We start from the raw sequence: 24,892 nt of genomic DNA on the forward strand, positions 1-24,892 counted from the left end.
TAACGTTAGGTGACTTCTCAAAGGCTATAGCTAAATCAGATTCTATGAAATCTATTACTTTTTCTATTACACATGCTTTCTGCCACTTTTTCTTCATTCACATTTCAAAGTTATTTCATTAGAAGGCAAAGACTGCATGTTCTGTTTCAACATTTTCAAACTTGCTCTATATTTTCCTCAAGTGATTCAATTCTCCAAATATAAAACCATCAGTATACACATAATGGACACTTTTAAAAATATAACATACAAATGCATTTGCTTAAAATATTATTCTGTAATACATCTACAAAACTAAAGCAATCTATCTCGATTCTACCTATACTACTAGCCCTGTAAATTATGTTTATAAATACTGCAGAGCAACTCAATGTAATATGCATGCTTTACAAACGTATAGTGTGCAAGTTATAAGATAGAATTTTGCTCTCCTCAAACTTATCAATAACATAACATTTATTCACATTTGAAGGAACATCAACCACTGATCTACTAATAGATAGGTTGATAGATAATAATGATACAGACATGTATACCTATATATGGACATCGTATCCCACTAGGGTGCCAAAGACCAGTTCAAAATTTTTTCTGCTATGTTTAATGCTGCTTTCTAGTCTGTCAAGATAAGCTGTGGCTCAGTTGTGTTCTAGCTTTCTTGAGAAATAAGCCTATTGTGCTTTCTACCCAACCATTAGAAATAACACAACTTTTTTTTTTTTTTTTTAAGACAGAGTCTTGCTCTGTTGCCAGGCTGGAGTGCAGTGGTGCGATCTCGGCCCACTGCAACCTCTGCCTCCCGAATTTAAGTGATTCTTCTGCTCAGCCTCCTGAGTAACTGGGACTACAGGCACACAACACCATGCCCAGTTAATTTTTGTATTTTTAGTAGAGATGGGGTTTCACATGTTGCCCAGGATGGTCTCGATCTCTGGACCTCGTGATCTGCCCGCCTTGGCCTTCCAAAGTGCTGGGATTACAGGCGTGAGCCACCTTGCCTGGCCCAGTAAGACACCATTTTAATCTAAATCTGAAAATATGATTCTTGCTCTTCTCACGATGTGGATCACATTTCAATAATAATGACGACTATGATTTTAAAAGGTCACAAAAAGGATGATGATAAAGAATCAACAACAATCATTGTTAACAATTATTTAACACATAAAATGGTCCAAATCTTATGTTTTGTATATATTTTATCCTTTAATATCTAGAATACTCTTTTAAGAAGATATTATTCTCTTTTTTGCTCTTGTAAGAGACGCTACGAGATTAAGGGCTTAAGTTCTGGATTTAACTGTGTAGACTTGAATAGCGGTGACATTACAGCAAAGTAATTGAATCACCTGAGAAAACCTAATTACTTACTCTCTACTTCAACTTCCTTGCCTATAGAAACTGGAAAATATTCCTACCTCATAAGTTTTCTTGTAAGAAGTAAACAAAGTAAATACATAAAAAGTGCTTAGAACAGTATTTGACCAACAGTAAATGTTTAAAAACATTTGTTACTATTATGTTCATTTATATGAAAATCATTGGAAAATGATAAAATTATTTCCTTTCAATATACTTGACGTGGCTAAAGTCTTAGCGAGAAAAGTACAAACATTGTCATACCTGTGTATCCAGTTTTGCAAACACAGTTGAAGCTTCCTGGAAAATTCTGGCAGACGGCAGCATTCTTGCAAGGACTCTGCAGGCACTCGTTGATATCTCTCTCACAGGCCCTACCAGTGAAGCCATCTGGGCAGCTGCAGGAAAATCCTCCCACTAAATTGTGACAGGTTCCACCATTGTGGCAAGGTGATGGAAGACATTCATCTATATCTATTTCACACCAGCTACCCGCATATCCTGGCAGACACTTGCATAAGAAAGGCTGCAGAGGTTCATTTGCCACGACGATGACTGGAAGACTCTCACGGCTTTTTAATAGGGAGCTCACAGCCAATCTTCTTAGACAGCTCCCTCCATTCTGACATGGGCCATGCACACAGGAGTCATGATCCACAGATTCCACCTTTACTCCACTCTGCCGGAGAAGGATCTCTTTGATGCTTTCAAAGAAGGTGGCTACGCCACTGGGATTCACATACTGATTATGATTTCGTTTCACAGCTGCCAAAAGAAACGTTCTATTGTTCTCTTCATATGTACTGTACAGTTGCACAGCAGTCCCTAAGCCTGTCAGCTGTGAGCTGGCAATGCGTAAAAAATGAAGGTAGTGGTTGGTCAAGAAGTCCTTTACTGTTGGTACGCCGAGACGAAGTAAGATGCTGTTATCCACTGTGGCATTGGAAAATCCAGCAAAGAAAACTCGGATGTTGCTCGTGACTGTGCTGTGAACTCCATCATTGCTAAGGACAGTCAGATCAAACGTGCCATCTGTGGACCTTGGCTGGGAATTCAGATCACACGTACCCCCTGGAATACTGAAGAGGCTGGTAACTCCTGAAGTAAGGGAGCAGTGGAAGCTGTCTAACACATCTGGATCCTGTGGCTTCACAGAGCCTAAAATCCCACCGGGAAACAAGTTGCCATAATAATTAACAAATATCTCCACCGTCCGAGACTGCGAAGGGTTGTCATTTTGGTCTATAACTGTGATATGCACAGTTCCTGTGGAAGACATTTGAGGAACACCAGAATCCTTGGTAACCACAGACAGATAGAAGTCTGCAATCTGCTCTCTGTCAATCTCTCTGGTTGTGCTCAGAACTCCAGCAGTGCTCAGACTGAAATAACTGGTGGCAGGACCTGTGCTCAGCAAGTAATAAGTAAAGGGACCTTGATTTGGAGGTAGATCAGGGTCAGTGGACTGAAGGGTCATCACCAAAGTGCCTGGCCGTTTGTTTTCCATGACTTCTCCTTCACTGACAGTCAGCATGGGCCCGTTATCATTTATATCTTCCAAGGTGACTAATAAAGAGGCACTACCTGTAGCTGAGGGGGTCCCTGAATCAACAGCCAAAACTGAGAGATTATAGATGGGAAGGGTTTCTCGATCTAATTCTGCAGTAACGGTGATCTGTCCTGTCTGTGGATTAATAGAAAAGGCACCATTTTCATTCCCTGATCCGATGAAGTAAGAAAACCTGCTCCAGCTGGGGATGGAGTCTGAGTCAAAGGCACTGACAAAGGTCACATGAGTTCCTATTGGGACCCCTTCACTGATCTGCACACTGTAGATGTTTAGAGTAAAAACGGGTGGGTCATTTGCATCAAGCACGGTGACATTTACAGTGACCTCATCTATATCTGCACCTCTAATGCTGCCAAAGTTCTTGGCCAATACCTTCAAAGACACCCTTTCTTCTTTTTCTCGATCAAGAATTCCAGAAACATAAATCTGTCCAGTCTTCTCATTGATCTGGAAACCCTTCTTTCGACTATTACCAAAAATCAAATAGTGTACCTCCCCATCAGTGCCCAAATCACGGTCGCTCGCAAACACTTCTCCAACAATAGTACCTTTAGGAGCTGCTTCTGAGATTTCAAAATAGTAAAGTTTGGAAACAAAACGGGGCACATATTCATTTGTCCCTTTTAACTGTACATTAACAGTGGCAAAGCTGCACCTTTCCTCATCGGGGACATTGAAGGCTTTCACAGTAAGATGGTAGCTCTGCTTGGTTTCGAAATCCAAGAAGCCTTGAGTGGTTATGACTCCTGTGTTAGGGTCAATGACAAAGAGGTCACTGTCAGATGACTGTACAGTATACGCAATCACAGCATTTGTTCCAGAGTCAGCATCTGTTGCATTTAGGTGGATAACTGTTGTTCCACTTGGGGCATTTTCCAAAACAGTAGGGAAATAGTCATCAGAGAGGAATACTGGAGAATTATCATTCACATCAATCACATTTACAGTCACACTGCAGTAACCAGTTCTTGCAACCCATCCTCCATCTATAGCACTAATCGTCATTTCATGTTTCTGGCATAGCTCATAATCAAGAGCTTTGGCTAGTGTTAATATACCTGTAGAAGAATTGATTGCAAAAATGCCTTCTTCATTTCCTGAAGAAATGCTGTACTTAATCAAGCCATTCATCGCTGCGTCTCTATCTCTCGCAGAAACAGTTCTGACAATGGACCCAACGCTATGGCTCTCAGGGATGGTTGCACTCATGTGGCTTTGAGAGAATTCAGGCGTATGGTAGTTTTCCTCAGTGACAGTTATGTGAACAGTTGCTTGGGAAGAAAGTGGAGGGTTTCCCTTATCCTTTGCAGTGACTGTGATAAAAAAGTTTTGGTTCAAGTCAGAAATCAGGGACGATGCTACTGAAATCCACCCCGTATCATTGTCCAACTTAAATTTTCCTAAATGGTTATCATTAGAAATGAAATACTCCACTTCTGAATTCAGTCCAAAATCTTTGTCATCTATTGCTGTAACTTTGATTAACTTCGTACCAACCTTAACATTTTTGGTGACTGGAGTGAAATATTTACTTTTAAGAAATTGAGGTGCATTGTCATTACTGTCCACTATGTTGATGGTAACTGTTGTCTCACTAATTAAGGAAGGTTTACCTCGATCTGAAGATGTCACTATAAAACTATGCCTGTTGATATTCACATTACTGAAGCCAGTGACATTTTGGTATTTCAAGATCTGTTTATTGAAAATCTCTCCGGTGGTGGCATTAATCCTGAAATATTCTGATTGAGATTTTATGAAATAAAATACTTGTCCATTTGATCCCTCATCAGGATCTGCTGCAAATACCTGAGTTACTTTGGAGCCAATCTCAGTAAGTTCAGGGCAATCTAAATAATAGGAAGGTCTGCTAAATCTTGGAGCATTGTCATTGACGTCTGTCACAAATATTGTGACATCTGTACTTACAGTCCACCCAGAATCATGTGCAGAAACTCGAATTCTGTAACGGTCTGTATCTTCCCTATTTAAAGGTCTGCTTATGACAATATCCCCTGTGCTGGGATTAATTGTAAATGGAAGACTTGTGTCCATTATAGAATATCTGCTAATTGCATTAATCCCAATGTCTTCATCAGAAGTTGTGACACGGGTAACTGTGTATCCTAAGGGGGAATTTTCAGGAACATGGGCACTAAATATCTGAGAAAACCTAGGGGCATTATCATTTTCATCTAAAATGTTAATCATGACTTTTACTGAAGTACTCTGAGACGGGGACCCTTTGTCTGACGATTTTATGGTTAGGACATAATGAGATACTTTTTCCCTGTCCAAAGGTCTAACACTTCTAATTTCACCAGTAGCGTGATTGATACTGAAACTATTTTCCATGTTGCCATTAACAATTTCATAATCTAACTGTCCATTGGGTCCACTGTCCTTGTCCATTGCTGAAACAGTAAGTATTTTTCGAGGGGAAAGGTTTTCCAATATTTCAGATATAAATGGGTCTTCCTTAAAAATTGGGGCATTATCATTGACATCTAATACTGTTATATCAAGTTTCTCATAAGAGGAGAAAGGAGGGAAACCACCGTCTCTGGCCTCTATCCATACAACATATTTTTGTATCTTTTCAAAATCCAGAGGTTGACTAATAGACACCTGCCCTGTTAACTGATCAATCTGGAAAGTATTGCCAAGATTCCCACTTGCAATATAATATGACATAGGTTCTCCTCTCAAAGAGGATCCTGTGATGGTGGTGACAAGAGAGCTGACTGGTTGGTTTTCAGGAAACATGAATGTTTGTTCTTTGGCTCTGACTTTAGGGAAATCGGCCTTATTCACGAATCTAACAGTCACTGTTGTAGAATCTGTCTTTGGAAATGAGCCACCATCTTTTACATGCACAGAAAATGTCACTTCTGAAGCTCCGTTTAGTGGTCCGGCGGCCATAATGGCTCCCCTCAGTGGGTCAATGTGAAATTTTTCAGAATTTCTACCCGAAAGAGAATAATGCAGTTCAGAATTTGGTCCAATATCAGCATCTGTGACTGTAACCGCAAAGACAAAGGAACCTATAAAAGAGAAGGCGTGCAGTTATAATCATGTGGAATTTAAATAAAATATTTGGTAGCAGATAAGTGCATATAAGACACACTATTGCTGCTTGATGTGACCTTATTTTCTCATGATTACTGGGGAGAACAGTATCTCCTATATTTTCTCTGAAGTTCACAAGTCAAATCTGCTTTATGATTGTCTTCAGAGACTAACCTGTCATTTTCTAACTAAAATTTATACAGTCTGTTGGATTTAATACTTTTCAGTATGCCTTTGAGAGAAGCCTAAGGAAAAGAACTTGCTAATCGTTCAAAAATCATAGTTTCTAGGAGAAAAATCTGCACATAAAACAACATTCCAAGAAAAATAATATGCGAGCTCTGCAAAGCGCTATGCCTCTACCCAATGCAATGATACCGTTGCTCTAGTATGTCTTAAAATATCTTCCAATCACTTTATATGTAATCTTGTCAACAAAAATCACGTTCATTACCATTGATTCCTTGTCCCCACTATTTTATGACAAAATTCCTTTATATGTGAACTATTATCAGATGAAGAAAAAGTGCATATGTGTATGTGTATATATGTGTGTATGCACATGCACAGATATATACATAAGCCAATTAAAATAATTGTAAAGGAGTAAGAAATAAGAATTGATGGATAATGGACTCAATTTCGACTCCAAAAGTTAGTGCTTAGACTTAGTGCCAATGAAACAGATTGTAGTAAAAATATGCAGAAAAGCTGCCAAAAGGACATATTTTCAATCTACTCATTCAAAAACCATTCCCAAACCTGCACTCTCACCCCTACAGAAGAAATGGTAACAAAAGTAAAATATCTTTAATTTTAAAAAGGCCAGTGATTATAAGTCCAATGAGGAAAAGATGCTTAAGCATACCTCATTTTACATAGGAAATTTTATCTTGCACCACCACACATTGGATGTAATTAGAACCACGCCTGCCAACATCATTTCATCTGAAGACCTTTAGCAGGTATTTATCATTTTGATATTGACATTTCCTTTTGACAGAAAGTTGGCACATACATTTATGAATCTTATATTTTAGGTTGGTATCATTCTCAGATTAATAGAAGACGAAAGATCACTGAAAGGAGGATCTGTTCGCTTGATCTGTTGTTTTTCTTCTAATTAAAAATATTTCCAAGCAAGGAAGATTAAATAAATAATGAGCTATATTTCTATATTTTCCTCTTTGAAAACTCATTCTAAAAATTAAAAATGGCAGATTTGTGCAGTTAAGAAAATATGCCTTTCTTAGCAAATGTCAAACTAAATTTAAAGAGATACAGAAAGATAAATGCACATTGTCAATATGAAAATGATTCATAAATGGATCCATAAACTTACTAACAGAATAATTTTCATTTGTAAAACCTGGAATAAAATAAATATTAACAAGAATTATCCATTTATTAAACTTTTTGAAAACATATCTATGAAAAACTGAAGTAAAATATTCATTTTCCACTTACAAACATACTTGAATGCCTATTATCTCCCAGATCACGTATCAGGTAATAGGGTATGGCATGCAGAATAGAGACAATGCCCCTCCTCTTAGCAAACTTACACAAAATTAGACCTCAGACCATAAACATCGTTAACAACGACGTAATATATATGTTAATTATTTATAATATTCAAGTAATATTAAGAAATAATAATACATAACAATTATAAAACATTATACACAATTAGTCTAGCAAGAAAGGGTTAATTTTCAAGTTTCAAGCATTTCTTCATTTCCACTAGACAAAACAACCTGAATTTCAGAGGATTTGCAAAATTAGGCTATATCAGAAATATGTATGTAAAATATCATAAATATTTTTATAGAAATGTCTGATACATAGTTTCCTTATATCCATGTGGCCTCAGAATTTGGTTGATTACCTGGAAGAGTAGGAGATGGGATGTGAGTGACATATGGATGATGCTGAAATCTTGGTGGATTGTCATTGACATCAGTCACAGTGACAAGCACACTGGTGGAACTGGAAAGAGGCTCTGGGGATCCCGCATCACTGCAGACCACTACCAAAGTATAATTATCTTTTGTTTCCCTATCTAACAATGCGCTGGTGATGATTTGTCCTGTCGATGGGTTGATCGTGAACTGAGAGTTTCCACCGATGATCCTATAACTAAAGCAGAAAGCAGAAATAGGGACAAGTCAAATAGTTTTAATATCGTAACTTCTATTTACTATAATTAAAAAACTCAGGTAGAAATGCAAGGAAACATTACAAGAAAGATCATACAACAATGTTGGAAAGAATACAACTAGATCTAGCTAATAAATATTTCAATTTTTCTGTGAACATCACATTGACAGTCTTTATCGTGAGATGTCCAGTGATGTCAAGGAAGTCTTCACAAGGTTTTTATGACTCTGAGGTTGTGCAAGGCCACCAGACAAACCCCTAAGGCTTTAAATAAATGAGCCTAAAAGCATAAATCAAGGGACTTGCTCTAATATTGTGGTTAGTGGCCAGGATTACAAATGAATATCTTTTAAATGAAACTAAAAATTATTTTTCTGTTGTATACCATAATAAACCAGAGAAGATCAGTTGAAAATTGTATTCTTTTAAGACAAAACCTGTATTTGACATGTATCTGCTTCTCAGAACAACTCAAGGACTGATTATTTATACAAAGACCTTTCTAGTGATTAATTCTGTCTTTGTCATTCCTCATATGGTTTTGTTGCTTTCTTGTCAGGAGAGGTATGACATCTTCATGGATGTTTTGATGCTAACCAGATAGGTTAACGGGCAGGAGTTTCCACTGAGAAAAGCTTCTCTCTTCTTTCTGAAGAATACAGTTGTCTGCATATACTCCAGATTTTGTGTATAAGGTGGGGTCCCAGAGATCAGCCAGGAAAGAAGTAGCTAAGCTTGAAGGTTCAGAAATTGGTTATGGTCCATAATTTTTAAACTTGAAAGATAGCATGGAAATAGGTATCTTTAAAAGTTTTCTTCTTTTATACCAACAAAGGGATACCCTTGTTGGAGTTCGCTGCATGTTTCTACAGTTTGCTTTGTGTCTATATAAACATAGCAACAGCATATATCTAATATAAACTGCAGGGGAAAAAACTATATTGCAGCCAGTAGTATGTCCATTCTCCTATTATGCTAACAGCTTAAAACAAATATTTCAGCACTTTTTATCCTGCTTTAGTGAAATAATCAACTGTTGAAGTCCTTATATTCAAAACTATTAGAAGTCTTATAAAATGATAGCAAAACAGGGAAAGAATAGAGAAGTAGTTTGGTTGAGAAATGGCTTCAGTATTGATAAAGTACTTTGCATCACTCAGAGTTTTAATACGTTTGGCAAATCACACGACAGAATCAGGCACGTGTGAAAATAGCATTAACTACAGTTATTGGGCCAGAAGTGACTATTAGGTATAATTATTGCCCTTTACAGTAGATAATATCTATTCTCTTTATCAAAATATGAATATCAAGTTTTATACATGAATTCCTAAAACTTTAAAATTGAGGACTCACAAAATAATCAAAATACCTTACCATTTTACAAAGTGTAGAAAACCAGATTTAAGAATTGTGTAGTTTTATTTTTGGAACCTTGTTGCTGTCAGTGGATGTAGAAATAATCAAATAATTTAATAGGAAGAAAAAGTAAGCCATACTGCCATAAACTTTTTTAGTTTTATAATGGCAAGGATCAAGGTTCAATCAAATATTTATTCCTATAAATATTCACAAATAAAAATAAAATGAGATTGATAAAAAACGTAAATTTTCATCTGGATGTTTTGTATATGTCAAGACCATGGTGTATTATTAAGCATAATGTGTTGATAGGCAAATGGTGTGGCCTTTAGTCCAGTTTCACTAAATGATCCATTCAGAAAGACTTGCTATGATTTAAATGTTCCTTGAAATTAGTCATTGTAATGGCGTTGTAACAATGTTGAGAAGTAGGGCCTTTAAGAGGTGATTAGACCATCAGGGTTCCATCATTATGAGTGGATTAATGCCATTATCACGGAAGTGGGAGTTAGTTATTGAGGGAGTGAGCTTCTGATAAAAGAATGAGTTCATCCTGATTTCCTCTCTCTGTCTCACATGATTGCTCACCATGTGATGCTTTCTGCCCTTCTGCCATGAAATAACACACAGGAAGCACTCACCAAATGCAGGCCCCATGCCCTTAGACTTCCCAGCCTCCAGAACTGTGAGCCAAATAAACTTCTATTCTTTATAAATTACCCAGTCTGTAGCTATAGCAGCAGAAAACAGACAAAGAAACCCATGTTATAAATTCTGATTTTTTTTTATTTTATGCTATTGCACATGTTATTGCCCATATGATTGTCTATTTTAAAGTAGGTAATATATTTAGTATTTTTTAAAATGAATGAGCAAATTGTCATTAATATCTAATTAATTTTTTCTAGACTTCACTAGATTCTAAAGCATATAAAAGTATATTTTAAATATGAGATATTCTATAACACCAGTTGGATGCAGATTTATACTTCTAAGTTTTTTAAAAATAGAAGAAACACAATAAGCTCTGTACCTAGATTGACAGTTAAGATAATATGTCTAGATTTTTGCCACATCTCTTACTTGAGGCTTTGTTCTATTCTCATCCCTCCTGATGACCTCTCTTGCTTCTCTGGCCTGCATTAACTGTTGTAAAGTTAAAAACTTTATTAGATTGTGTCTTGTGGTATCTTAACAGTTAAACATTTATGCTGTTATTTAAATATTTCCAGGAACGTACTGATTTCTTAGTGCATATCAAGCACACTACCGGGCAATTTATATATGCTCTTATTTAAATCCAAAACCAATCCTTACAGTTTAGTTTTAGCTTTGACTGTTTAGGGATAATGAATCTGAATCTAACAGAGACTAAAGTAGTTGCACAAAGAAACATACAATCTATAAATAGCAGATCTAGAGTTTGAATTTCTGTCTTTATGACTTCAACATGCACTTTTCCCATTATACCACCATAGAAGGAAAGTAAAACTCAACTGAGGGAATGTAGTGAAGACAGAAAATGTACCGATTGCTAAGGCCAACATGGACTCTTGCTCAAGTTGTGTCAATATAGAATTTGTTCACATTTAGTTCAATGAAAATCAATAAATATGTTAAATTATTTTCTAATTTGAGAATACATTACTATTCCAAATCATTCGCATAAACAGAGACCACTGCGATCTGAACCCTAAATCAACTATTGCTTTTGTAAACTTAAAATATCCCCATTTGATTTTTTAAAACTTCTTGGCCTCTTCCTGAGATCTACTAGGGTTATAGGCATTATACTGTCTGCTGGGAGAACACGATCATTTAGTAACGGTTAAGAGGCTGGACTTTAGAACACAGTTCACTTGGACATAAATTTAAACCCCATTAATAGCATTTAAATTCACAAAAATTTCTTAACATTTTTAAGCCTTCTTTCTTTATCTGTAAAGTGGAGATCACATTTTACTCTTTTTATTTGATAGTTTTGAGTACTAAAAATATTTTGTATAAAGAGCACTTGGCATTGTAACTGATAAATGGTGAGCCTTCAAAAGTCTAAGTTTACCAACATAATAAGACCTATATAATATATATGTATAACGTAATAGTATATTACATACAATCTATCCAAATCTATCTATATATAGGTTGAGTATCCATTATCCAAAATTCTTGGAACCAGGTGTGTTTTGGATTTCTCTGGATCTTAGAATATTTGCATATACATAATGAGAGATCTAGGGGATGGATCTGAAGTCTGAACACAAAATTCATTTACGTTTCATATGCCTCATATACATAGCCAGAAGATAATTTTATCTAATATTTTGATAATTGCTTGAAACAAGGTTTGTGAACATTGAAACATCAGAAAGCAAAGGTATCAGGTGTGGAATTTTCCACCTGTGGCATCATGTTGATGCTCAAAAAGTTTAGCATTTTGGTGCATTTTAGATTTTGGACTTTCAGATGAGGGATGCTCAACCTATATTTAGATAGTTAAATGGATAAAGGGACTAAAAATCCAAAACAGAGACACGGTTAAGTAGGTTAAAAAAAATCCTGGTTTCAAGTTTATATCCTTCATAACAGAAAGATATAAAAAAAAAAGGTAATTACAAAACAGTAAAGTGCTATGAAGCAGTAAAGAGGTGTCACTGTAGGTATTCAGAAGACAGAACACCCTTGACTGGAATGATTAAAATAAAGCCTCCTCAGAGAAGGGTAAATTTAACATAAGTTGTAAAGGGGCTACCCATCTTTCAATAGTGTTCAAAAAGGCAGAAAAAAAAGACGGTCTAGGCTAGTGGTCAGCAAACCTTTTATATAATGGGCCAGATTGTAAACATATCCAGCTTTACAGGTCATATATTCTCTGTTGCAATACTCAGCTTACCATTACATGGCAAGAGCAGCCATAGACAATAGGTACATGAATGGGCATGGCTGTGTTCCAATAACACTTTTATTTACAAAAACAGGCACTAGGCCCAATTTGGCCTGCAGGTAGCAGTTTGCCAAGCCCTGGTCAAAGATATAGAATAAATTGAACAAACCTATAAGGCTTGGGAAGGCACAGATCCTTGTCCCATGAGCAGAAAATGATCCAGTAATGCTGAACTTTTGGCCATATGTTGCAGAGTTTTGCAGAATTAGCTGGGGCCATTTATGGGGTGACTAGAATTTGAAGACTGGGGGTTATACCATAGGCAAACTGGAATTGAAAGATTCTAGGAAGGAAGTATAATTGTTAAAGCAGAGCCAAGAGATGCTCATGTTGATGCACACTTCTGCCATTGCCCTTTAATTCACTGACTCCAGCTTTGCTTTGTACAAATTATTTCCTATAATGCTGAGAGAGACATAATTATGAAATATAAACTAGTCATGTTTTTGTGCTTGCTGCTTAAAACATTTCCATTGTTTCTCTCCTTAGATGCAGAAAGAAATTTTGAATTTTTTATATGGTATACAAAGTCCATTCCTAACCCATACCAACCATATGGAAATTCTTTCTGTAATGTCATGCTTTTGCATAGCTCTTTGCCTTAGTCCCTGATACTGTCTTTGCCTAGAATATCTTTCATTCCTTTATTTCTCCATAAACTACTTCTACTTAGTATCATTGAAGTATCATTGACCATACTATTCTTTCCACCTATTCTGTGCTTAAACTATACTTGTTATACAATACTATACTTAAGAAATTACAAAATTATCTCTTCCATTAAATTGTACTTCTTATGGGCCCTAGGGTTCCAAACTCCTAAGAGTTTAATAAAGTTTTTGGTGCATAGTCAGGGCTTCATAATTTTACAGGACAGTGTACTACATAGATTGGAAGGATTAGAAACTAGAGTTGTGGAAGTGAGTTAATTTTTATTACAATAGTACAGGCATGATGTAATTATGGACTGAACTAGGATCTTGGCAGAAGGGATGCACTGAAAAGAATGGGTGCCAGATGCATTAGAAAAGAAGAAACATGAGAATTTGTCTACTGATTGAGTATAAGAGAGGGGATGACCCTTAGCCTCAAGGTGTGGTAAAACACAAACCAAGACAATATTATTAAAACAAAGCAGAAAACCAAAATGAGAAACAGGAAAAGTAAGGAATTTTAGGTACATTGTGTTTATGATGCCAACACAACCTCCAGTGTAATATGCCTATCAGCGAGTTATAAATGTGGGTGCAAAGTTTTGGAGTGGAATCAGAGCTGATAGCACAGATTTGGAGGTTTTGTTTACAGAATTGATGCTTGCAGCAATGGAATAAATCTCTCTCTCTTTCTCTCTCTCTCTCTCCCTCTCTCTCTCTCTCTCTCTCACACACACACACACACACACGAAAGTACTGAGAAAATAATGCAGTGAGAAGTATTCAAATTACTTTCTAGAGAGAGAAAAGAGAAACAGTAAACAAACTGTGTGATCAGAGATGCAGGATGATAGGAAATAATATTTATATAGACATTGAGGAGGAAAAAATGCCAAAAAGAAAAGATAGCCTGGCCTGTAGTGTGAACATTGCAAAAAGTAAAGGAGAATAAGGACTTAGAAAAGTCACTGGACTTGAAAAATTTCAGTAGTCTTCTGACAGGGTCTTTTTTTAGTAAAGCAATGAAGGAAAAAAAATCAGACTAAAGATTTTCAGGAATACATGGTCAGAGAAAACAGGTTGTGAAGCTTTCAAGAATGTTATAGTAAAAATAGAATGAGTAAAAGCAGGCATTCTAGAGAATATTAAAATCGTTCATTCAATGCATTTCTTTAAGTGACAACCACTGTTATGTACCAGATATTGTAAAAGAAAGAATATATTAGGAGTAAAAAAGATGATATGAGAAGAATAAAAAGAAAAAAAAAACCTTAAATTAATTTAGTGACTTCTATGTCCTAATAATTATGCCAGAGACATTTATGGATATTAACTGATTCTATACATATTGTTTGATACATAGTAGGTGGTTAGTAAATGTTTGTCTCACAAACTGTAAAATATAAATTTTTATGTTCATTTTTATTGATGCAGAAACTAAGTCTTTGAGGCACTAAAGTGACTTTCCTAGGCCATGGTAGGCAAATAAAAGAACCAGAATTCAACAGAAATTCTGAGCATTTCTGTAGATACGCTAACTTATGTAAATGAGCATTTATATAGATATCTACATGGTTCAAGGAAGAGAGAGAACTTGAAGACACACGAGAAAAATGAGTAACTTTTGAATTAAAGAGTTGGAGGAAATTGAATGGGAAGAGATTAATAGCACATATTAAGAAATTTTCCTGGCCGGGGCACGGTGGCTCATGCCTGTAATCCCAGCACTTTAGGAGGCCAAGGCAGGCGGATCACGAGGTCAGAAGATCGAGACCATCCTGGCTGACATGGTGAAACCCCATCTCTACTAAAAATACAAAAAAAAAAAAAAAAAAAAATTAGCCGGGCATGGTGGTGGGTGCCTGTAGTCCCAGCTTCTCAGGAGGCTGAGGCAGGAGAATGGCGTGAACCTGGAAGGTGGAGGTTGCAGTGAGCTGAGATCACGCCACAGCATGCCAGCCTGGGTGACAGAGCGAGATTCCATCTCAAAAAAGAAAAGAAAAGAAAAGAAATCTTCCTTAGAATGTTGACTTTGTCAGTGGAGTTTGTGACTGTCTCTGGGGTTGTGATACAGAAGAATTAGAAGTGAGGCTTGAATAGAGATTTGGTCCAGCTGGGAGAAAAGGGGATACATATCTGTAAAAGCTAGGCTCTGGAATAGATATGTGGAAGGCAAAGACATAATCTGGATAGAGAAAGACTAAGAATTAATAATAGGCTGATTTTCTATAAGGGAAAATACTAAAGGTGAAGTAAAATGTATAACTTAAAGTAAGTACACCATTTGTAGAAATACAAAGTTTGATCAAATAGGTAGAAGTAAAAAAGAAACATCTGTCGGCTGGATGCTATATGCAAAATCATGCTAGATCATTGGAAAAAAATTAACTTATAAGACACATAAAAGTTTATGCTCCTGGAGATCCCATCAGTAGTTCAGTAAATAACCGAAACCATGTAAAATTTAAATGGGAGATAAATAATTAAACCAATAGCTCTTTTAATCTGAAGAAAGAATAGATTTTCTTCAGGATACCATGAATAGCAAGGAGTTATTATCACCAACCATAAAATACATTATATTCCAATAAGATTTTATCAAACCAGAGTAAATAAAGTTGAGGTTATAATAACTATTTACTTTGTCTGTGAAAATATTTTTTATTTAAGCTGCAATAATTGTTTGCCCTGAGTTAATTTTCAAGTCAATCAAACGTTTTTTACTCACAAGATAAAAATAGCTTCAATTTTCATTTTAACTGAATATATGATAGTCCGTAGAGTCATTTTAAGATTTTCACTGATGGGGTTTTTGGATTTCAATGTATGTAAAAGTGTAATGTTAATTCTCATATTAAAAGAAGAAAATTTAATCAACCAATCAAATAACCAAAATACATACTATCAAACCAAAACAATCCCATCAGACCTACCAGTACAGCTTTGTAAAACAGTTTGAGAGTATGAATACAATTTTTCTAGACCAAATTTACAAGCATAATTCACAAGCATAGGATAGCAATTTGCAATGAATCTTTAACGTACACTAGAAAAACACAGCATGTCATCACAGCATTTACTTTATTCTAGGAATAAATGAATGACTCAGTGGAAGACAGGATCAGGTTTGTAAACATTCAACTTCATATTCAGGAATTTATACATCTCATACAAGGGAATTTCCCTATATCTGATTGGTAATATTCTGTATGCTGTCTAAGAAACAGCATACAGAACATCTGCATGGCAGATAAAGAATTATTAGATTATAACATTACAATAGATAAGGCATCTCTTCCAAAATCATTATCAGAAACTTATTTAGCACTAACAAATGATAGACAGGTAGAGGGCTAGGTGCTTTGCATGATTAGAACAATATGGGTTGACATTTATTGAGCATTGTTTTTTGTTCCTGGCACTATTCTAACCAGCTCACTTAAATTATTTTACTTACCCTCTTTAAAGTCAGTTTCATTATTACTCTGCCTAATCCACTGAAAACCAGGTCCAGAAATGTTAATTTGCCCATACTCCGGCAATAGTAATAGTAGAGTCAGGATTCAATTCCACACAACTTAATTCCCAAGGTTCAACTCTTAATGTTAAGCTAAAGACTTTGGATTGAATCTTATGATATGATTTTTATTATTTCTATGCTTTGGTATAAGACAAGTAAAAGAAAGGGTATTTAGTGGCCTTTTGAAGCTCATAACCTGGAAGAAGTTCAGTTGTACCTGCTTCTCTCTGGTAGGTGCTAAGTACAATGACTCAAACAGGTTATGACCCTGGACAGAAATTTCTCAGTCCTCTATGATTTGACTTTACAGGACTCTGAGAACTCAACTCTTCTCCTGAAAGTAAGTCTTGGTCCACTGAAAGAAATTTGTATGTAGGTTTCCATCCTTTTGCAATGCATGCAAATAATCCATTCTGTCCTGGATTTCCTCTGTTGTTTCTAGCCAGGCTTCCTTAACTTCAGACCTTCTTAACTCCTACCTTAACGCCTAGTCTCCTTGGAGACCTTTCCTCCTAAACCTACCTTTTAAGTGTTGGAGAATTCCCAGTGACTGGTTCTAGTACCTCTTTCCTTATCCTGCTATACTCTCTCTGATATGGTTTGCCTGTGTCCTCACTCAAATCTCAAATTGAATTGTAATAATCCCCATGTGTTGGCCAGGCATGGTGGCTTATGCCTGTAATCCCAGCACTTTGGAAGGCAGAAGCAGGCAGATCACCTGAGATCAGGAGTTCCAGACCACTGTGGCCAACATGGTGAAACCCCGTCTCTACTAAAAATACAAAAATTAGCCGAGTGTGGTGGCGTGCACCTGTAATCCCAGCTACCCAGGAGGCTGAGGCAGGAGAATTGCTGGAACCTGGGAAGCAGAGACTGCAGTGAGCTGAGATTGCGCCACTGCACTCCAGCCTGGGCGACAAAGCAAGACTCCATCTCAAAATAAATAAATAAATAAATAAATAAATAAATAAATAAATAAATGAAAATAATCCCCACGTGTCAAGGGCAGGGTCAGGTGGAGATAATTGAATCATGGGGCAGTTTCACTCGTACTGTTCTTGTGGTAGTGAATAAGTCTCACAAGAACTGATGGTTTTATAAATGGGAGTTCTCCTGTACAAGCTCTCTTGCCTGTTGCCATGTAAGATGTGATTTTGCTCCTCCTCACCTTCTGCCATGATTTTGAGGCTTCCCCAGCCAATGTGGAACTGTATGTCCATTAAACTTCTTTTTCTTTATAAATTACCCAGTCTCGGGTATGTCTTTATTAGCAGCATGAGAACATTCTTATACACTCCACAAAAGTGTTCTCATTCAGTTTATTGGTTTTAAATGTCCTCTAAACACTGATGACTCTCAAATGTGTATATCCAGCCCTAACCCCAACCCTAAGCTCCACACTCATATCTCCAGCTTCCTAACTGGTGTCTCTAAATGAGTGAGTAACAGTTATTTGAAACTGTATTCAAATAAAATACTTCTGATTTCTCACAAAACTGTTCCTCCTTCAATGCTACCCATTTCAGTAAATGATATCATATCATGATCTGCCTTGGTGTTTGAGTGGAAAACTTAGATGATTCTGATTTCTTTCTTTCGTTTGATCTCATGTCCAATTTCTTTGTTTTTTTTTATTATTATACTTTAATTTCTAGGGTACATGTGCACAACGTGCAGGTTTGTTACATATGTATACATGTGCCATGTTGGTGTGCTGCACCCATTAACTCATCATTTACATTAGGTATATCTCCTAATGCAATCCCTCCCCCCTGCCCCCACCCCATGACAGGCCCCGGTGTGTGATGTTCCCCTTCCTGTCTCACATCCAATTTCAAAGGCATGCCCCAAATCTATTTGCTCAATTTTCATTTCTCCACATAAGTACAAAGTTACTCTACTTGGATAACTATATTAATTAGTGCCTAAATGGTGCACTGGTTTCTCTCCATAAATCCTCTCTCATCAGATTCTATCCAAATGTAGACCAGTTTATGTGTCTCTTCTGTTTAAAACTCCCCAGTAGTTTCTCACCTAAAGGTAAATTGGAAAACCCCAATTCTGTATCATGACGTATATGGCCTGCATATGGCCTGCATGATTTAGCCCCTGCCTACCTCTCTGACTCCTTTCTCACTCTGGTCCAGACATGCTGACCTTCTTATATAAAACAACAAGCTTAATTCCATCCCACAGCTCAGTCCTTTCAGCTTAAAGGTCATTTCTTAGAGAGACCAAGTATTGTGGTCTGAATGTGTTTCTTAAAATTTGTGTGTTGAAAGCCAGTTTTCCAAAATGATTTCGTTAAAAGAAAATTGGTAACAAACAACAAAATAAGACATGAATCAACTCATTACCATATCTGTATATCTGGTACCCATAGCTGATAATTCTTAATGTCTCAAATTTTATCTTCTGCTCTATTACTTTCATAACCATCTAACCAACTCTAATTTACATAATACCAGCCTACAGAAAGTGGAGGAGGGGTATAAAATATATATGTGTGTGAGTTTTTCTCTAGAACATTTGGAAATCTTCATTTCTTGTAGTTTAGAATAGATATGGAAGAAGGGGACAAGCTAGGTCAATAAAATGTTGCAACTCAAATTTCTTTCACATCCTCTCTGAACAAGTTATCATATTTGTGTTCTCAATTTTAAGAGGATTTAAGCAAAGTAAAATACATTTACTAAATGAAGAATACCCAGATATTCTTATTGGGGCTAGTAGTGGAATAAAAATTCTTTGACATTTCTCCAATCAATGAGTGATGAATGTTTCTCCTCACAGTGAATCTGGGCTGGTCATCACTGCTTTGACCAACAGAGTATTATAGAAGTGCTGCTATGGCACATCTGGGTCTGACCTTTGAGAGTTCTGGGAGCTTTCACTTGTGGCTGTTGGAGTTGAGAACCACCAAGTAAAAAGTCCAACTACTTTGCTAAGGAACCACATCAGGAAGTTCTGAGACTACTTGAGGACACAGGGGGCCTAGATGATCCTAAACCTTCCAACCAATCCTGCCAAGGCAGCAGGCATGCAAAGTCATCTTGGGCCCTCCAGATCATCCAGTCACCATGTAAATACTGTGAACTGCCACCAGTCAACCTCATGAGACAGAAGCACCCAGTGTAGTCCCAAACCACAAAACCATGAGATATGATAAAAATTTAAATAAAATAAAAATTAAATAAAATCTTAGAGTAATAAGTAAAATGTTTACTGTTTGAATCCTCATTTTATGAATTGTTGGCTATCAGCAATAGATAACAAGAATAGGACATGTGTTAATATGACGTTCATTTAAATTAAACATTATATTCATGTAGTTCAAAAACTAATGTTTAATGAGAAAACAGCCAAACTTTACAAAGGAAAATGTACTGACCTTATAACTGCATTCGTTGAAGCATCAGCATCTGAGGCATTTACCAATAAAACATCTGTTCCAGTTGGTGCATCCTCAGGAATTGTTGTGAAATATGCTTTACTGGCAAATGTGGGGACATTGTCATTGACATCATCTACTATGACGTTGATTGTTCCAGTTCCAGTCAAGGCAGGGGATCCTAAAAAGAAAAGAAAATAAAGTCTCAATGTTTATAAACAAAAAATAACAAATTTAACAAAAATTAGCTGTAGACAGAATTACTAAAGAGAATTTAGGAAATATCAAAGTAAAATTTCTGAACACATAAGTGATTGAGTGATTTTTAATTTTGTTACAAGAAAAATATTTTCATTTGTGAACTAGAATTTCAACTCTTTCCTAGTAACTCTGCACGAAAAGTATATGTCATGCTCTTATTCTATTTTAAAGGTGCTGATTCGACAATGTAGAACACAACAATATCATTTGAATGCCACAAAAGAGGCACTGCCGGTAATTTCTCTGAAATTGCATTAAAATAGCGCAAAACCAGATTTGAAGAATACCCACAGGCATGGAAGTGCTGGCCAACTAACAAGGCAATGTTAAAAACTGTACTCCCAGCTGTGACTATCATTGTTACTATCACAAATTCCAGAGTCTCTGAGGTATTTAAATCCCTTTCTCATACTAATCAACACCGGTCTGTGGGAGAAAAAAAAAAGCTTCAAGTTATATCTCAAAAATGTTATCTTCCACGTGCTAGAATAACTTTATAATGATGAGCTAACTCAGAATCATTTGTGCTGCTTCTATTTAAAATTCAATGTAATGTGAAATGATTCATTTTTATTTTCTGTTCCAGCTGTTATCAATATACGGTGAAAACCCAACATTTGCCAAACACTTGGGCCACACTATCTGTACTAGACTAATTTTGTGGTGAAGGCTAGATGCCATATGGGTTGGAATTCTGTGGGTTGTCCCCATAACTGAAAGACAAATTATCTGCTGTTGGTTGTGTTTTCAAAACCGTTTTTCAAACTCAAACTCTTCTAAATAGAAACAATGGAGATCCATTTAACTGCATTTATGTAAAATAAAATAAAGCCCCAGATACTCTCCTTTTCTGCTTAAGATACTACTTTACCTTCAATAAAGTTATTTCCCTTAATATAACATTTAAATTCTACTTAACTTTACCACTCAATATTCTGTAAATAAAGCCATTCATTCATTCGTTTGTAAAATGTTTATGGAATGCCCTCATTATCATAGAATGGTATTGAGATTCACAACCTTACAATATTATTTTCTAATAGTCATGTGACTTGCTGGTATTTCCTTTACCACTATTCAATCATTTTTCTATGTTCTTAGATTGTAATTACTTGTGGCCTAGTACCAATGAGCTTTTATGCTCAGATGTGTGTATAGGAACCAAAATCAACAGATAGGGAAATTATGGAATGAAATGGTTTTGGAGATCTGTTATTTTTGTGAATTCTAGGTTAGATGAAAGAATGTGTATACCCAGTTGAGCAGAACACAATAAAGAAGCATGATACCTCCCAGAAAATGATGCAATTAAATTTAGACTGCACACTGATCATTGTTGCCATATATATATATCATATTTTATATTAAGTATTTCATTTAAATTAACATACAAATTGTCAAAAAAATTTGACGTCTAAGAAATATCTAAAAATTTAACATAAAGTTTATGACTGCACAAATCTTACCTATTAGTGTTTGATTTTACACTAAAGGGAAAAATAGCCCTCAATCTATTGGTAATATGCATAATGAACTATAAACTAAAAAAAATGTAAATGCCTTTTTAGTACTTGCTTACTGTAAGCAATGGTAAAATTATGCAACAAATATTTCACACACACAACAAAATAGATATGAATGAAGGATACGACGGAGAAACACATCAAATAAGACTGTAAAAATTCCATGCAACATATTAAAAGAAATATCAATAACAGTAAATATTGTTTAGTCCTTAGATATGCACGCACTGGTTTAAGAAGTTTACATAAACTGTCTTATCTAATCCCCATAAATCAGCACTGCTGTCATCTCCATTTGGTATATGAGTAAGCTCAAGTTTAGAAAGTTTAAGTAGCTTTTTCAAGGCCACAGACCTAGTGAGGAATGTCACTGAGATGTGACCCATGTAAAGCAGCCCTGGAGTCTTTACCACTGACAAGAAGCTGGAAGGTACTGCCAGTAGGGGGAACAGTGCTGCTTCCTGTGCTGCTTTGGGGGTCTGGACAAGCAGTGCTGTCGCTGAGCCTAGAAGCATGCCAGGCAGGAGGTGGAGAAAAGGCCCAACAGGGAGGGACCTTCACTATTGGCCAGCTTAAGTTTGTGGGACATTTGAGCACAATAATCTTGGCATAGATTTTAAATTTCTCAAGAGCAATATATTAAGGCGAAAATAAATAGTTTGGAGTGTATTGTTGAGTACCAATGTTTGGCTTAAATTTCTTGAATGTGTATTTCACTATATACAATTTTATGAAATGGAAGTTAATGCTCTGAATAATGTTAGTAGAGTTCCCACCAGTCGCATTAAAAAAAAATTACCTAGGGAATATGTGTGCATTTATGTGAGCAAAAGGGGGTGTCATGGAAGAGAGAAAGAAACGGAAAGAGGGGATACATTAATCAAGGTTCCAGGGAGGCAAAGGATGGGAGGAGATGCAGGGTTCTTTAATCTCTTTTACTGATATTTCACTCTACTCACTAAAAATCAATCTTCATCCATAAAATGAGAATAATAATAGACTCTACCCCAAAGGGGTATTGAGAAGAATGTAATGTGCTTAGGACACTACCTAGCACATAAATTATATTCCATGTTACCCATTGTTCTTCTTGTACTTGTTTTAGAGACCAAAAAACTCAAAGAAATTGACATATAAAAAGTCTATTTTTTAGTATATAGTTTTCTGTATTACAGCTCTCAGGATTCTGCCCCCTCCCCAAACCTTTCAATTCAGTCTCATATTATTCAAGAAAATATTTTGAATCATAATTCATCTCAATGATTCGCTTGTGGTAAAAATACATGAGACATTTAGCTCTCTAAAAATTCACAGCTTTATGGAAGACATAGTAAATTGGACATTTTTAAATGTGATATTTTAAGACTCACAGATTTCAAGAAAGATCTGAATATTTCTTATATACACATTGTGCTATGATTCACAATTAGAAAATAAGTAACTGCCAGACAAGGTCTTTATATTAATATTTGGTATTCTAAAGTGTCTGGTGATACACATATGGAAAACCACACTAAATTATGACTGACTAATTTGGACAATAATCTGTGATTTCTTTCTTTGTCTGTAAGCCATGTATTACTGTAGATACATTTTCTGAGTTAGAAAGCAAGTGCTGGGGGGAGTAAAAAACGACCCTGGTTTATCAAAGAAAACTTACAGCAAGTTCAATCTCACTGTGTTCATAACCAAAGAATATCAACTTATTTTTCCAGATGATTTTCAAAGCACTCAAGTGACAACAGACAATTCTGGCTTGAGGATCATTTGTTGATCCTCAAGATTGGTAAATGATTCTCAAGACTGGCAGATGATCCTTAAGCCGCGATCAGCCCCATAGGTGATTCTACATCTACATGAGTCTGTTTTCAAGCCAAGAACTTTCTCCAGAGTACCCCTTTTCTCCCCTTATTATCAGCCACAACCCACTTCATAAGCACTTGGAGTTCTCTTCTTATTTTTTTTTCCCACCTCAAGAAAAGTGAAGTACAATTTCTGCAACTGTCTCAACTTTCTTGTTGTCCCAGGAAATGTGCACACAAGTCTTGTTAGTTTTAAAAATTTTTTTCATAGGAAACCTTACAGAAATTTTGTGCTACATTTCTAAGTCTTTTACTGAGATTTAACTAACCTGAAATTTGAATCGTGCCTCCAGTATGTTTGACTATTATTCTTGTGAATGGGGCTTACCAACCCTCCACCCTACTACAACCTCCTGCTTGTTGACTGGTAGCATAACCTCCAAATCAGCTTTACGCAGAAAAACGAAACCAAGGGAGAAAAATGGAATGTCCCTTAATTTCAAGTGAATCTTATTTTCACTGCATTTGTGCCAGATGAGTGACACAAACTCCCTAGTCCTTGGCGACCACAGATCTTGGCACTTCTTTTATGTGCTAAATGAATGAAGACACTGTGTTTTTGTTGTTGCTTTTCTGTATCTGTGTGTTTGCTTTTTTTTTTTTATACTTTAAGTTCTAGGTTACATGTGCACAACGTGCAGGTTTGTTACATATGTATACATGTGCCATGTTGGTGTACTGCACCCATTAACTCATCATTTACATTATGTATGTATTATGTATGTCTCCCTCTCCCCTCACCCCCCCCCAGGACAGGCCCCGGTGTATGATGTAACCCTTCCTTTTAACTGTGTGGAGAGGTTCTCTGGAGTATTACTGTTTCCCACCATGTAGTGGATACATTCTATTTGAAGTGCTGCATAATGTCTACTATTACTTTATCTTCCTTCCAAAGCTTTCTGCTGCCTCCGGGCTGTCAGATCCAACTGCCTATTTATTGGTCTGCTCCTGCAAGTTACTGAAGAACCTCAACATTAGTGTGTCAAAAACCGAAATCAGAGTCATTATCTGTAAACCTTGCTCATATATTTACATGTAAATTGAAATATAGGTGCATATATATGCATGCATGTGTTATACATATTTCATTGAACACATTTGATACCAGATCTATACATATTTTATACATGTATTGCTCATTTAATGCACAGATTCAATAAAGTAGGTATTCTTGTTTGATTTTCTTAAACAACCTAAGACCCAAAGAACTTAACCCAT

The 24,892-nt window shown here is 36.1% G+C and overlaps 1 protein-coding gene across 3 annotated transcripts in view; it reads right to left on the reverse strand.

Annotated features, from left to right (window-relative positions):
- The window catches only part of FAT4 (FAT atypical cadherin 4), a 175,070-nt gene that overhangs the window by 36,931 nt on the left and 113,247 nt on the right, over positions 1-24,892 (reverse strand). For 2 of the 3 annotated variants that reach the window (XM_012507642.2, XM_030815730.1), the window contains exons 7-9: positions 20,029-20,209; positions 7,887-8,137; positions 1,624-5,973 (exon numbers count right to left, since the gene is read on the reverse strand). In XM_012507642.2, the coding sequence (XP_012363096.2) occupies positions 1,624-5,973; positions 7,887-8,137; positions 20,029-20,209 (4,782 nt within the window). The remainder of the gene's footprint in view (positions 1-1,623; positions 5,974-7,886; positions 8,138-20,028; positions 20,210-24,892) is intronic. The other variant, XM_030815731.1, reaches the window with a different exon arrangement.

The sequence above is a fragment of the Nomascus leucogenys genome, chromosome 7b (genome assembly GCF_006542625.1).
Source record: "Nomascus leucogenys isolate Asia chromosome 7b, Asia_NLE_v1, whole genome shotgun sequence".
NCBI lineage: Eukaryota > Metazoa > Chordata > Mammalia > Primates > Hylobatidae > Nomascus > Nomascus leucogenys.